At 38.6% G+C, this 16,939-nt stretch overlaps 2 protein-coding genes across 4 annotated transcripts in view; one reads left to right on the top strand and one right to left on the bottom strand.

Annotated features, from left to right (window-relative positions):
• Positions 1-16,939, bottom strand: part of LOC146397788 (uncharacterized) — a 797,689-nt gene that overhangs the window by 340,233 nt on the left and 440,517 nt on the right. The gene's annotated exons all lie outside the window — the stretch shown is intronic.
• Positions 1,698-6,220, top strand: LOC146397790 (olfactory receptor 5H8-like). Its single transcript, XM_084989095.1, has one exon. It carries the CDS (start codon positions 4,188-4,190, stop codon positions 5,145-5,147), a length of 960 nt encoding a protein of 319 aa, XP_084845221.1. The 5' UTR covers positions 1,698-4,187; the 3' UTR covers positions 5,148-6,220.

Here is a 16,939-nt window from a genome sequence, read left to right as displayed (position 1 = left end):
AAGAAAACCACCAGGAGATTCACAGGAACTAAAGTCTGAGGAGCATTCATCTAGGCTACCTCCTATTGTGTTCTTTCCTTTTTTTTTTTTTTTTTTTCCTTTGCAGCTTCCCTTAATTGATACATAATAAGATTCCTCAACAATTTTCAGTGTTAAGTGGGGAGTTAAGTATAAATCTGGATGTGAGCTACAGTTTCCATGAGGAGGACAACCTTCTTGGGGCTGGCTTCTGAGGAGAATTTAGAACTTTGACGTCATGAAAATCAAGCCTGATTAGCTAAGCCAGACCATCCTGAATAAAGCACGCAGAGCATCACAATTCATAGATAAATTTGGAGTTTGCATAAGCCTGTCAGAAATATCATCTGTGGTGGAAAGACTGGAATTTCACTTGTTAAAACTGGCCCTGTCAACAATGACTTGATGTTTGTAATTTCAGAGTCTGATGCCTTATGGAATAACCTGAATTCCTCTTATATGTTCAGGTGCATAATGCCCAGTAGAAAAGCTTAGATTTGTCCTAAAGGGAATCCACAGGCATTATCAGGGGAATTTCAGTTCTTCTCCATTCTCCTGGCAAAAACAAACAGTTGTACAACTGGATGACTTTGTATTCAAAACAAGTTCATATAAACAACATTTTCCTGAGCTTGGAAAATAAAGCTTCTAAGACAAATCAGTGTGCAAAATACTGTAGCTTGTGTTATTGTCATTGCTGTGCCATTATACTATTTTCTACTTCAGTACACAGAACACTGAAGGGATCTCAAAATTTCTTAACAAACATTGGTAAGAGAGAATTATTCTATAATATTCATTATTGTAATAGTAAAATATTAGTAAATGTATAATAAATTTGATTTGTTTTATATAATATCAAAATAGCCAGTTGAAAATGGAAAATAATGAATAATGTGTATATTTTATTATTGTGAATGAAATCTGGATAAGAAAAATAGCTCTAAGACTATACCATACTCTCTAATGATATATAATTATCTCATTAGAATAATTAAAATGACTCCATAGGATACATTTTGGTGAATTAGAATGTCAAAGACATTAAAAATTTTACAGAAATAAGGGCATTATATTTCCTACATTAGAAATCTTTCAAATCCTTATTCCATTGAGTTACTCACATTCTATGATAAAATTTTAAGTTAGTTTACTTAAATAGTACCCCTCTCTCTCCTTTCACCCGCTTCCAACAATAAGGTCATTGAAAAAAGTACCTATATGGAAAATATCAGAAAATGTTTCTCCAGGGCTCTTTGCACCATTATGACTTAGTAAGTACTCACATATTAAATGGAAAATTTTGACTGTTTAGTTTTGAGAGTGCATGAAAGAAAGCCCATTTCAAATAAATTTAAATTTAACAGTGCAATTATTGACATTGCTTATTTATACTGCTTGTATTCAGTTGCAGTCTTTGGCTCAATTATTTTCTGCTGTCAAACTGCTGGAAAGGCAAAATCTGTCCAGTAAATTCAGCAGGATTTCTAGGGAAAGTCAGCTCTCATCACAGTAATAGCAAAGATAGGAGGCGGTGGTAGTATATTTAATAACAATACAAATTTATTAAGTAAAATTAAAATGAATGTCTCCATTTCATATATAAATTCCATGGAAAAATAAATTGAGGATTTTGAATAAAAGAAAAAGAAAGGATTCCCAGTGTTGACAACTTTTTTTTTTTTTTGTCTTTTTTTGTCTTTTAGGGCCGCATCTGTGGCATATGGAGGTTCCCAGGCAAGGGGTGTAATCAGAGCAATAACTGCTGTTCAATGCCACAGCTACAGCAATGCCAGATCTGATGAAACCAGAGTTAAGATGAATATTTGAGCCCTACTTCTAAGTGTTTCCCCTTATTTCATCTAACCATTTCTCTGGTACTTCCTCTCTTCCTCTTCAATGCCTTCTCTTTTCTGCAAGTATCCATCAATGTCCTTTCACCTCTTCCTGCTTCTTGATTTCTCCCTTCCTCCCTCAATTTCCCATTTCACTGCTTATCCTCTTTCCTATCAACACCTGCCCCCTCTCTTTCAACAACTTTCATGACATTGTTCCACAAGACAAGAAATTCACCTCTGTTCTCCACATCTCAGATGCTCTGTTTCATTCTCCAACCTGCTGTGCCACTTGCTTCCCATTGCTTTTCATTATTCGCTGACTCATCTCTAATACAAATTGAAAACTGCTCTTAGTAAAGCCACTAAAAGTCTCCTAAATCCTACTCTCAGTGATATTTGTTCACAGTGTAACCTGTCAGAGCATTTGTTTTGCTTTAAGCATGGCATTCTCTTTGTCCTTCAGATTATTTTCCTTTCTTTGAGTTCCCAACACTGAGACTTCCAATTTCCTCCCTCTTCTCTGATCATTCTGCTCAGTACCTTTTTTCTGGTTCGTTTGTTCTTTTCTTTCTTTCCTTCTCTCTTTCTCGCTTTCTTTCTCTTTCCCTTCCTTCCTTCTATCCTTCCTTCCTTCTATCCTTCCTTCCTTCTATCCTTCCTTCCTTCCTTCCTTCCTTCCTTCCTTCCTTTCCTTCTTTCTATGTGATCCTGGGTAGAAGAGATTTCTGGGTAGAAGAGACAAAGAATTAACTGAAGGGAAATGTCTCTACAAAATTAATGCTAAAGAAGTTAGAGAAATTCATTGGAGAAATGTACTGAAACACATACAAAAAATCTATTTAAACAGCCAAAAACCAAAAGCATGTCCCAGCTCTGGCTCATTATGAGTTGCTGTCATTACTGCTAAACTTGAATGCTACAGCTCACACTAATCAGGCCATTTTTGTGGGCCCAGCATGCATTTTGGTGTCATGATACTTCTTGCTTGCAACCAAAAGATCTTTGGTCCACAGTTGAATTTTTCCCCCCTCTTCATATTCCAAATCCAGTGTAGGTGAGTTTACTTGGCTAACCCTAGATCTGGTCCCCTCACTCGAGGTTTAAGAGGAGTAAGAAAGTCAGTTTTCAGAATTTTGGTTCTGGAGTGAATTACAGTGCATGTCTACCACCAAGAATAAGGTGGCAGAAAAGAGTAGTGCAAGTTATCGAATAAATGATGTGTATACATTTTAATTTAATATCACTGTCTCTCACTTATTTTCATTATGTTATTTTTAACCTCATGCACATTGTCCACTGGATAGGTCATACATACTATGCTTTCAGACACTTCAGTGACTTCCAAGCCATTATTTCTATTAAGTATTTGTAGGATACTATTGCTACGTTTCTCTCAATTTGATGTTTACAAGGTATTCTTTGCAAAAAGTGGTTGCTGCCTCTGAGTTCTCAATCCCAACTTTTCTTGATAATCTACCCAGACACCAAGAGAATGTTTCACCTTTAGGAACCAACCCTTCACATCTAAGATGTCACCAAGTCCTAAGGGGTCTATATTCTGATTTATTTTGATCTATCTCTTTGCCTTCCTCAGAACTCCTAATGTCCTATCACACGTGGACTAAGAAGCTCGCATGCATGTTAACTACCTGGGAATTATTTATAAAACACATATTACTAGATACCACTTATGACCTACTGAATCTATTTCTATAGCAATACATCAGAATCTGCATTTTGTACCAAAACCCACTCAGAAAACTATGATGTGTAATCTGGTTTTTGGAATAACTGGAACATGGTCCCAGCTTCTTGATTAGTATTTTTGACCCCAAGTTCTTCACCTGGAAGTCTCTATTCTATCACCAATTATTTATTGAAAAAAGCAAGTAGTGATTACCATTTTAAAAGTTTTCAGGGTTTTCCTATATCTTGAAGAATAAAATTCAACATCTTTCACAAATCATTCAATTTATTTAAAAATCCAGGCCCTACTAAAATCCACTTTCAATGCTACTTCCATGAACTAAACAGGGTTTCTCTACCTCATGAAATAATTTCCCCATACATTAGCTAATGTTCAGAATGGCTTTCTTCTCTTCTACATTTGTCCATTCCTACACATATTTTGAAATACAACAACTGCATGTTTTCAATATAACAATTTCCATAATACCTTCATGTTTTTAGTAAGAATAAATAACATAAAGGACATTTAGGCTTGTGTAGGGTATTATTTAAATTATCCTCACCAAATTTTAATTGTTAAATTCTTAATAATTGTCTTTTTGCATTTCCTTCATTTTATTTCAGAGGCCATTCATTAAGGATATGGGAACCAAGAATGCAACAGAACTGACAGAGTTTGTTCTCACAGGACTGACATATCCACCAGCTTGGCAAATCCCACTGGTCCTGCTTTTCCTGATGCTGTATCTCATCACGATCATGGGGAACCTTGGTCTGATTACTCTCATTTATAATGACCCTCACCTTCACATCCCCATGTATTTATTTCTTGCAAACTTGGCATTTGTGGATACTTGGTTGTCCTCCACAGTGACCCCCAAGATGCTGGTCAACATCATTACCAAGGACAAGATGATATCTCTCCATGAATGCATGGTACAATTTTTTTCCTTTGCAGTCAGTGCAACCACAGAATGTTTTCTGCTGGCAACAATGGCATATGATCGTTATGTAGCCATATGCAACCCGTTACTTTATCCCGTGATTATGACTAATAGGCAATGCCTGAGAATGCTGGTCTCATCATTTGTAGGTGGTCTTAGTCATGCCTTAATTCATACTGGTTTTTTATTGAGATTAACCTTCTGTAATTCTAACACAATACATCACTTTTATTGTGACATCATGCCATTATTTAAAATTTCTTGTACTGATCCTTCCGTTAATGTTCTGATGATATTTATTTTCTCTGGCTCAATTCAGGTGTTCACAATTCTCATTGTTCTTGTCTCTTATACACGCATACTCTTCACAATCTTAAAGAAGAAGTCTGCACAAGGTATAAGGAAGGCCTTTTCCACCTGTGGAGCTCACCTCCTATCTGTCTCTTTATACTATGGGTCTCTTCTCTTCATGTATGTGCGCCCTGGGTCTGCACAAGCAGATGATCAAGATGCAATTGACTCTCTATTTTACACTGTCATAATCCCTTTCTTAAATCCAATCATCTACAGCCTGAGAAACAAGAAAGTCAAAGATTCAGTGAGAAAAGTTTTTGAGGGAAAAGTTAGATGGAAGAAGAATATGTGTTCCTTTACATGAAAGGAAGACAAACTTGAACAGATTACATATTGTTATGTGTAGATTAGTGCTTAACATTTTCTTTCATCATAATTGTCCTGTTATTTTAATGTCCTCAAATATCAGGGCCTCATAAATTCTTTCAAATACTTGTGTATGTTTTGCAAAACAGAGAGGCCATTTCATCAAGTGTTCATGCCACACTAAATTAACTTCAGCAGAAATTAACTTGAAAATATTTTAACTGTCTTTATATTTTTCATTGTGGCTTGATAAGTACAATTATTAGTCAGTTGGGAAGCATTAAAGTAGTGTCGTGCCTCTGAAAAGTACTTGAGTTTGAGGTGCTTGATAGTAATATAGCTGTACAGCCTGAAGAGTCATACCACATTTAACTCCACAGAGTGGGCATGTTTGTAGTTGAGTGAACAAACATAAATTCTAGAAATTTTGCCAACCATCCAAAGATCTTATATTTGGTTCATGGTGAACCCACTTTCTGGGAGATTCATCTCTCATACCCAACAGAGAAATAAACAGAATAGGAAAGCAATGAGGAATACATGACAAGGGGTTTAAGACAGTGAAGGTCAGGCCAAACCATGAGAGGATGCTCTTAACTCTTGTGTGCTTCTATGAGGAGCTAGGAGCCTAGCGTTCCATCTCATTGTCTGTGATGCCTTCTGAGGCCCTTTCTGCCTATGTTGTTTGCTGCTGGTATTCTCAACATCTTCACTAATTCTGAGGGCCAAAAGTTTAGCTCAAAGAACTAAGTAGCAATGGGCATGGGGAAAAGATAAATGGCAGAACAGGAAGGAAATGGGTTCACTCTTCTGAGAACTAAGAAAAAAAAAGGAATGTAATATGTACTACACCTTTGATTGATTGATTGATTGATTTAAACTTCACTCAGCATTTGTTCCCTCTGACGCTATTTGAAATCCTTTCGAATAAAAACTTGATTTAACTTAGTTTAACTTGGAAGGCCCTTCCTCCACAATTCTCCTGTGGATCTACGTTATACCCAAACCGAGTTACTGAAAGCCTTCTGGACAAACCTCTCTCTCTGACCCGTTCATGATTTTGCTCACAGAGGTCCCTCCGCAGAGAATCCTCTCCACTCAAATGCTCCATCTTCATTTAACATTGACCTGGTATCATTTTCTCAATCTCTCTCTCAAATGTTACAACTTCCAAGATACATTTACAGAGCCTCTCAAAGAAGATAGGAGTGCTCACTGATTTCAAGCATTTACCAGTTTATTTATTCTTCTTGGCCCCACTTGGCCACGTATGATAATATGGTCCTATTTTGGTCTATAATCTCCTTTAGATGACAATGTATAAGGTTTCTGTCTTTTGTAGTAGGTAGCACAGTAGCTTACAGACTTGAGATCCTAAATAGGAATTTGTGAAATATGTGTAATATGAAAATGATTGACAGCACAAATGCATAGCATGTGTAAGTGGGTATCTCTCTTTCTCGCCTGATAATAAGCCGAGAGAAATTATTGGCTTGGCATGACTGATGCATGCCCACTTCGTTTTTAAATTTCTTTTATGAAAATTGCACAGATCCCACTCCCAAAGTGAATTATTCTTTCCTTTTCCCTTTTTTTAGAGCCACACTTAAAGCATATGGAAGGTCTCAGGCTAGGGATCAAATTGGAGCTGCAGCTGAGGTGTTATCAAGTGCCACAGCAACAATGGATCTGAGGTGTATCTGTGACCTCCATCGCAGCCTGTGGCAATGCCAGGTCCTTAACCCACTGAGTGAGGCCAGGGATCAAACCCACATCCTCATAGATACTAGTCATGTTCTTAACCAGCTGAGCAACAACAGGAACTCCTAACGTGTATTATTCTTCTAATAAGTAAGACTGGGTCCTGGCACAGAGTATATCATGTCATACTTAAGGAGGTTTTGTATTTGTGTGTGTGGTGTGTGTGTGGGGGGGAGGTGAGAGAGTGTTCTAATTTCATCCTTTTACATGTAGCTGTCTGGGTTTTACAGCACCACTTATTAAAGAGATTATTTGTCTTCCACTGTATGTTCCCACCTCCTTTCTCAAAGATTAGTTGACCATGGGTGCCTGGGTTTATTTCTGGGCTTTCCATCCTGTCCCATTGATCTATATTTCTGTTTTTGTGCTATTACCATATGGTTTGGATGACTATGACTTTGAAGTAGTGAGAGTCAGGAAGCCTGATTCTTCCAGCTCCATTTTCCTTTTTCAACAGTGCTTTGGCTCTTTGGGATCTTTTGTGTTTCCACACAAATTTTAAAGTATTTTGTTCTAGTCTATGAAGAATGTCCTTGGTAATTTGATATGGACTGCAGTGAATCTGTAGATGGTTTTGGGTTGTAGTCATTTTGACAATATTGATTCTTCAAATATAAAGAGACATTTCTCCAAAGACGACATATGATTGGCCAGTAGGCATATGAAAAATGCTCAACATCACTCAGTATTAGAGAAATGCAAATCAAAATGACAATGAGGTATCACCTCACCTTAGTCAGAATGGTCATCATTTGCAAGTCAACGAGTAACAAGTGCTGGAGACTGTGTGGAGAAAAAAGAAACTTTCCTTCACTGTTGGTGGAAATGTAAATTGGTCAACCACCAGGGGAAGATTCTTCAGAAAACTAAATATAGAACTACCATATAATCCAGCAATCCCACTCCTGGTTGTGTATCTGGACAAAACTTTCATTCAAAAGGATAAATGCAACTGTATGTTAAGTGCAGCAATACTCACATTTGCCAAGACATGGAAACCACTTAAATGTCCACTGACAGATGAGTGGCTTAAGACAATGTTGTGCATGTAACTGACGAATTACTACTCAGCCATAAAAAGGAATGCAAATAATGCCATTTGCAACAACATGAATGCCACTAGAGATTCTCATACTGAGGGAAGTAAATCAGAAAGAGATAGTCAAATACAGTATGTTATCACTTATATGTGGAATGTAACATGTGGAACTAATTATTCTATCCCCAAAACAGAAATAGATTACAGACATAGAAAGCAGACTGTGGTCACCAGGGGGAAGCCGGAGGAAGTGGGATGGATGGGGTTTTTAGGGATTGGCAGATGCAAACTATTGTCTTTCAAATGTATAAGCACTGAGGTCCTTCTGCACAGCACAGGGAACTATGCCCAATCTCTTGGGGTGGAACATGATAGATGATTGTATGAAAGAAGAAGATACATAATATCTGGTTCACTATGATGTACGGCAGAAGTTCACACAAAACTTTAACTCAGCTATACTGTAATAAAAATAGAAACTTTATTTAAAGATACAAGTCTTTAAAACTATCATATATCTATATTTCTGGAGGTGCAGGTCACAAGTGAGACCTGGGCATCTGTCTAATTTTTATTTCTCTAAGGGACTGTCCCAAAGTCCTAGAGAAAGTAATAGGATTGATCATATTCGAGTTGCTCTTAATCTTTCTGCCTAAAGAATTATTGTTATTGCATATGTCCTGGTTGTTGATTGTTACTGCTGTAGAAAGTTTCCATTGTTCAGAAATTTCCCTGTCTATTACTGAGATTTTTGCTTGCTCACACAATATATTTACCCCAAGACTAACTGAAAGTACAGGCAACTGATGTGCATATCTTCTGCCTTCAATGAGGACTGTTTCCTAGTGGATCTTACTTTGAGTGAGAAGTTTGATGTCAAACTTTGAGTATACACATGGGACATACACCCTGTCAAGACCTACCTTAGCTTGGTGAGTACAGAACAGACTGTCGGAGGCCTCTAAGAAACACAGACTTCCTCGTAGCCTTCTAGTATAGATGTCTGATCTACAGATTCCTCTGCTCTGTTTTGACCTTCAGTACAATCCCAACTATTTTACGCCTTGCAGAAATTACCAAAATCTCTGGTCACATGATGTGATCCAACTCATTTCTCTTATAGATTGATTCATTTTGTACATTGTTTTTGTCATTTCAGTGGCATGTTGGGAACGAGGTAAAATATACACTTGTGAAAAGTCAACATTTTGGATACAATATTCTGCTGATTCTTATAAAGCGGTACTATGTATTGTTTAACAGTTATTTAGGTATAAAGGATGATATCATTTTGCTAAATTCACCCCATTGTCTGGAACACTGGTAATTTTGGATTAAATCATCTTTTGGATATATAAATACTATACTTGAAATACTCTTTTTTTATGAAATTATATTCATTTTCTTAAGCTAAAGATTAAAAAGAGTATAATTCCTCTCACTTTACATACATGCATATATGAGTTTTCTCATCATCTTAAAAATACCTTCTAGAAGGTAAGACATCTAACAAGATGTCAAGCGCTTGTGGAGAAAATATCATAGGCTGTATTCAGAGAAACAACACAAGTAGGATTGTGTGTTCATAGAACCAACAGAATTAGAACTAGGTAAAAACCAATACCAATTAAAACTAGAACTGTGTAGGAGTTCCATTGTGGTGCAGCCGATTAAGGATCTGGCATTGTCTCTACAGTGGTTTGGGTTGTGGCTGTGGTATAGGTTTGAACCCTGGCCAAGAAACTTCCACGTGCTGTAGGCATGATCAAAAAAAAAACAAAAAACAAGAAGCAAAAACAAAACTAGAACTGTGTAACTAAATTCTGGTTGTTGATTAACTATGGTAAAATCTTATTTAGTACACGTATTAAAAATGTGTCAAACCTCCCTTGTATAGACTTTCTCTCTCTTTTTGGTGTTTTTAAAATAATGCTTCTCAACATTCAGTGAGCAAAGGAATCACCTGGAGAGCTTACAAAAACACAGATTGATGGGTGTCATCACCAGAGCTTCTGATTTAGTAATGTTGAAACTTGATTTGGGACCACAAAGTGCAGGCAGCTGCAGCTGCTGGCCTACACCACAGGCAGAGCAACTTGGGATACAAGCTGCATCAGGAAATACATTTCAGCTCATGGTAACGCTGGATCCTTTATCGTACTGGGCCAGGTGGGATCAAGCTGATATTGTCAGGGATTCTAGTTGGGTTCCTTACTGCTGAGTCCTAATAGGAATCCTCCTTAAATATCTTGAATGTTCATAGCTGTGTGTCTTATTTTGTCTCCTATGCAAGCAGTTACTATTAGGTGAAAGGATGAGAAGGAGAGATAGGATGGGATTAAGATGGTGGAATAGAAGGTCTAGAGCTCACCTTCTCTCAAAAACAACAAAATTACAACCAAATGCTGAACAACCTTCAACCAAATGCACTGGAAACTCTCAAAAAGATATCCTACTCCAGAAGATAAAGTGGGGGCCACATCAAGAGGTAGGAGGGGTGATTATGTGATATAAGCAACCCCATACTTGCTGGGCTGGAAGCCCACAGACCAGAAAGTAACTGTATCACAGAGACACACCTACAGGAGTGAGAGTTCTGAGCCCATATAAGGTTCCCATGCCTGGGGATCGGCATTGGGAGAAAGAGCCACTGGAGCATCTGGCATTACAGGCCCAAGGGGCTTGTGCACAGAAACTCCACATGACTGGGGGAAATGGAGACCCCATTCTTGAAAGGCACATGCAGGTTTTCATGTGCACTGGGTCCCAGGGTAAAGCAGAGACTCCATGGGAATATGGGTTGGACCTGACTGCAGTTCTTGGAGGATCTCCTGGGAAAACATGGGGTGACTGGTTTGCTGTGGGGAAAGACATTGAAGGCAAAGATCTTGGGAATATTCATTGGCAGTTGTTCCTCTGGAGGTGGCCATTTTGGGATTGTCTGGCCCCACCTATCAGTGCTGAGAAGCCCCAAACCAAACAATAATCCAGGTGAGATCACAGCCCAACTCATTAGTAAATAGTCTGTCTAAAGACATGGACTTGGAGAAAAGACTTGTGGCTGCCTGATGGGAGGGGGAGGGAGTGGGAGGGATTGGGAGCTTGGGCTTATCAGACACAATTTAGAATGAGCTTGGGCTTATCAGACACAATTTAGAATAGATTTACAAGGAGATCCTGCTGAGTAGCATTGAGAACTATGTCTAGATACTCATGTTGCAACAGAACAAAGGGTGGGGAAAAAATGTAATGGTAATGTATACAAGTAAGGATAACTTGATCCCCCTTGCTGTACAGTGGGAAAAGAAAAAGAATAAAGACCCCCCAGGCACAGAGCCTCCTCTAATCTCATCTAGAGACAAAGCCCCACCCTCTAGAGGGATAAGAATCAGCCCCACCTACCAGTGAGCATTCCCTCCAATCAGGAAGCCTACAGAAAGCCCCCATACCAAGTTCAGCCACAAGGGAAGCAGACATCAGAAGTAAGAGAGGCTACAACTCCATTGTCTGCAAAAAGGAGGTGACACCAAAAGGCTATAAAAATGAAAAGGCAGAGAACGATAACTCTGATAAGGGAGAAAGGGAAAAAAAAAAAACAGAAAAACAGCTAAGTGATCTGGAAATTATCAACCTCTGGGTAAAAGACTTTAGACTGATGGGACTACACAGTGCAAATCACTGTGGGGACTGAATGTTGGGGTCCCCTCAAATCATAAATTGAAGTTCTAACTGTTGAATGTGGCAACATTTGAAGTGAGGTTTCAGGAGGTAATTATCCTTAGATTAGATCACAAGGGTAAGGCTTTCATGATGGAATTAATTTCCTTATAAGAAGATAAAGAGACAAGAGAGCTCTCTCTCTACAGGGGTATTCGGCCAGGAGAGGCCATGTGAGAAGGCAGGCTGCTGCAGGCCCAAAAGCAAGTTCACACCAGGTAGAGGATCTGTGGGCCATTCCTTCCTGAGCTTCCTGTCCTCCAGAATGTAAAAAGTACTTGTCTGTGACATAAGGCCAAACGATCTATGATATTCTACATAGCAGCCTAAGCTAAGATGCCACGAGTTAAAATAATCAGTAAAGCAAAACTGTTATAGTATCAAGATATTTAGAGAGCAGACAGAAAGGAGTGTCTACATATCCTCTATTGCCTACTTACTCAGCACTTTGAAAATATTCTGAAAGTTTCCACCCTCATTTTATTCTTACCTCCCACTTTTAGACAAAAGGACACAGATGAGGCATACATTTTAAAAGATGAAGTATTGTGGACTCTTTAAAAAAGACTTTTTTGTTTAATGAAAAATTAATTTTTTCACACTTGATAGTGGTGACAGCCAATAAAAACCTCATTGCCTGCTTTTAGTAAGGTTAATGGGAGGTGTCACAATTCCTTTTGAAAAATAATTACCAAGCTAGATCAGCTTTTAGAGCATGCTTTTCAAAAAATTTTCATATCTGAAGCTTGCCTATTCTGAGAAGGTAGTGAGAATCTTTAGAGCAAGAGTCCACAGTTGCCTCATGCTATTTCCCATAATTTTCAAGACACAATAAGTTCACTAAATGTACAATGAGTTTCTTTTTAGAGTCCTGCTTATACAGAGTAACAGAACCAAAAAGACTGATCTATCTCCATCGTCTCTCTACCATCTCAAGACATCTATTACGAGATAATGGCTCACAGAATTACAAAGGATGAGAGGGTCCCTGAAAAACTAGAGACAGAAGACAGAAAGTGACAGGTACTGGCTGTCCTTCAGCAAGCACCACAGCTACACATGGTTTTTCACTTGGTAGGGTAACCTTTCATTTTTGAAGAATCTAGTCCATTAGAGCAACCGTCTGCACTGCTTTGTTGAAGTTTTCCATTGACCTTCATTACAGGATTGAAAATGCTGAGAGACACCATTGAGGAACGTCTGTATTCCAGATGTATGCTTCCTTACTCATTCTGTGGAGCTCTAATTGAGCTTCCCCTCGTTAGCTATCATAAATCATCTCAGCCAGTATATTAACACTCTGCTTTGTCTGATGATTCAAAGGAATGTGGAACTAAAGGGACTGAGTGGCAGCCAACTTTCAGCCCAAATGAATCATTGCTGTGAGCCCTGGGGCAAGCCCTCCTCCCTCTGGGAGTGATTCCTCAAGACCAGTAGGGAATAAACTCATGAGAACAGGAAACAAATATTTTGTAGTGGGGCATTAAGGGCAATAGTGACTGTTGCCCTTTGATTCCTAGATCCAAGAATTCTAGCTATAGTAGGAACAGTGCCATGTACTAGAAATTGGTTCAGAAATTCTCAGTCTTCTGGAGATCTTTGCCCTAGCCTTGCAAGATATTGATATCTGGTTCTGCTACAACTCAGTCTTTAAGAGGGCTGCTCCAAATTCTGTCAAACTTTGTGCTTCAAAACAGTGTGATGTGAGGAAAGACCAGTGAATTCCACAAGCATGGGCACATTGCCACAACTGTTTTACTGTGAAGTGAATTCTTTGATCAGAATTAGGGTGGTTAGGAATACTATGACAGTGGCTAAGGAATTTTATAGGACCAAGGATGATAATTTTGGCAGAAGCATTGATATCAGGGAAGTGCATATATCTAGAATAAGCGTCTATTCCAATAACAACAACAAACACTTCTACTTTCATGATTGTAGTTCTCCAAACTAATAAAGTTGCCACCATGTATCTAGTTGATCACTCCAATCAATGGTGCCACATCAGGAACTCAATGATGGTCTCTGCTACTGGCTGATGGGGATCTCAGGAGTGGTCCAAGTCAGGTTGGCTCTAGTACGTGGAAGTCAAGGGTGTCAATTCCATGCAAAAATCTCTATCCTGCCTCCCTGGTCTCTTTGTTTATGAGCCTGTTTTGTGGTGTCGAAGGTTGCCTGAGAAAGACTGACTAGTTTCTGTAACTTCGTCACTTGATGATAAAATCCTTTCCTGCTGAGGTCACATTTTTTGCCAAGCACATAAAGCACAAATATCTTCATGTTTTTTTGCCCATTCAGAGAGACTTACTAACATAACTCTTCCTATATTTCCTTGCCATCATTTTCCAGCCATATTCCTTCAAAGTCCCTGAACATCAAATCAACAACTGGCCACAGGTGATGTATTGGTATATGATCCTACATCTGCCCAGTTCTCCTTCCAAAATAAGGGGAAAACTCAATGCAATGCTTGAAGTTCTTCCAATGGGAAGGTGCTCCCTTCACAACTCTCCTCCTGGAATATCACAGAGAGGAGCTCTAGTGCAACAGCTTCCTCTTCATGATGGTGCCAGCATATCATGCAGGACCATCTGTAAATCATGACCCAGTCTTCTCTTCTCTGTTAACTCACCATACAGGACTCCCTAAGAGGCCTCAGGGATAGTCTGGGAGACAGAAGTCTTTGTAGCAGGACGGGAGGCCAGTGACATTTGGACCACTTTTTCATGGAACCAAGCTGTGCTTTCAGGGCCTCTTTGTGCTTGATCAAGTTTATACTACTTCCATTTGATGAAGGAATGCTTCTGTGCCTACCCAAATTTATGGATAGTGGGTCAGATAACATTTAGTCTGTCAAGGGCAGCTCTGGTACCATGGCAACTTGGCAGCTCACAGGTAATCACTCGTTTGCTACTAAGGCCCTTTAGCAGGCCAAGAGCTGCTTCTATATAGTATGGTAGTTATCCAGAGGGTGACAGCACTTTGCTCAAATGTCTAAGGGCTTGTAGTGTGATCCACCTTTCGAGGCCCATTAAAGGACCTGAGCATCTGCCACTGCTGTTGCAACCCTACTGGTTATGCTGGATGTGGCCCAAGTGGTAGAACAGCTTGCACTGCAGCCTAGACATGTGGAAAACCTTCTCTAGCTCTGAGCCCCACACAAAAGTAGCTCCCAGTAACTTGGTAAATGGACTGGAGTAACTCATCCAAATAAGGCTAATATTGCCTCCAAAATTCACAGAGGCACATTATGTGTTGTGCCTCTCTTTTGGTTTCAGGGCTGAAAGTAGCAACCTATTCTTCACTTTAGAAGGATTATCTCAGCCTGCTCCATATATTTGGACCCATAAAGTAGTTCCCTGATGTTGAAGATCCATGAATTGTTGTCAGATTTGTTTACCACCTCTTCCTTATGAATGTCTCACCAATAAGTATTACCTCTTGCTCACGAAGACCAATCAGCATAATGTTATCAATATAACAGACTAGTGTGATTTTTATAATATTTACAAATCTGATAAAAGCTTCTGTAGAGGATATATGAAGCTCTCCCAAACTCATAATCCAAAGATAAATAATCCAATTAAAGATTGGGTAAAATACCTGGACAAACACCTCCCCCAAAAAGATAAACAGATATCAAAGTAGAATGCAAAAAGAGGCTCTACATAATCAGCCAGTAATGAAATGCAAATGAAGCACAAAGACATGTTACCTACTAAAATGACTAAAATTGCAAAGACTGCCCATATTGAAAGCAGCAATACAGACCTTTTGGCTCACAGAGAAGCAACTGAATGATTTAGACAGTAATTACACAGAAATGAAGGGGTCAGTGTAGTTAAGTCCACTGTTGATTATGTGGATCCTAAGCTCTGCACATCACATTCCCCACTCCACACTTATTTTATCTTGTAGTTTGGACTTCTCCATTAAAATTGTAAGGAAGCAGAATAGCGGAAATGATGCTGTTGCTATACTCCTATCTAGCCAAGGAAGTCCCATGTGGAGAGTAAACACTTTTTTTTCTATTCAGATATGACATCAAAATGTCAGAAATAAAATTACTATGTTTCATTTTCTGAACAGGTGTTCACTGACAACTGTGTTATTGCACAAAAAGCAAATCTGAAGACATTCATCCCTCGATAATTTTCCTCTAAATTAAGGTAGAAAACAAACTCCATCACCTAGCCTCCAGATACTGTGTTACTCACATATGCTGGCCTCTCTGACCCTACCTGGCTCCTCCTTCATCCCTCTCTGCAAGTCCCATTTATCATGTTGTGCTTTTCCAATAACCTAGGTTCTCTCTGATCATGTAGATCTGGAACAGAGATACACTTACAAGGGAAAGTCAACTTTCTTAAAGTTGCCAGCTGAAGGGACTCTAGAACCTTGGTCTCCTTAAAATCGTGTGTGATTAGCTCAGAGAAACTCATACTGAGCAAAGTCATCAGAGGACCAAAATTTATAGATACCCTGGAGTTTGCAGAGTGCCATCTGCAGGGGAAAGTAATGGCACAAGGTACAACTCCAGTTGTTAAAACTGGATCTGTCTACAATGACTGCTGTTCATGATTTCAGAGCCTGTAATGAATGCCCTGTGGAACCACCTGGATTTCTCAAAAATGTCCAAGTCCAACAATGCCCAAGAGAAAAGCTCAGGTTTGTCCTAATGGGAGTCCATGGGTATTATCAGGAGAATTTCAACTCTTCCTTCTTTCCTCTTCTGGCAAAAGCAGAGAGTTGCACAACTGGTCATCTCTTGTGTTCAAAACAAATTCATGTAAGTTAATATTTTCTTGAGCTTGGATAATGAAGCCTCCAAATTGAAGGATTTGTAAACTATTGCTGCCTATGTAACTAGCAGTGCAGTGCTCTTATATTATTTTCTACCTCAAAGCAAACACTAAAAGGATCTCAACCATTTACTAGCTATTGGTAAGAGAGAATGATTTCTATAATATTCACTATATTTTTATAGAAAGTTAAAAATACAATTAAATTTATAATAGTTTTGATTTGGTCTACAAAATGCCAAATGAATCAGTTGAAAATGGAAAACCTATAGTGAATAATCTGTATTTTTTTTTTATTATGAGTAAAGCCTAGATAAGCAAAATAGTACTAAGACTATATTTTACTATTTAATGATATACAATCATCTGATTAGAATAATCAGGATTATTCTATTGGATAATTAGGATAAATTTTGGTGAAACAGAATGTTAAACAAATTAAGGGTGAGTTTAGAGAGTTAGGTCACAATG

The sequence above is a fragment of the Sus scrofa genome, chromosome 13, assembly GCF_054392235.1.
Source record: "Sus scrofa isolate SSC_HxYL_T2T_F1_AM1 chromosome 13, Sscrofa_HxYL_maternal_Yorkshire_Landrace_v2.0, whole genome shotgun sequence".
Taxonomy (NCBI): domain Eukaryota; kingdom Metazoa; phylum Chordata; class Mammalia; order Artiodactyla; family Suidae; genus Sus; species Sus scrofa.
Note: the sequence above shows the minus strand (reverse complement) of the source record. Positions and strands in the feature narration are given on the sequence as shown.

Bases quoted from the DNA above. Each gene is read 5' to 3' on its own strand.
- LOC146397790 (XM_084989095.1), top strand. From the start codon at position 4,188: ATGGGAACCAAGAATGCAACAGAACTGACAGAGTTTGTTCTCACAGGA.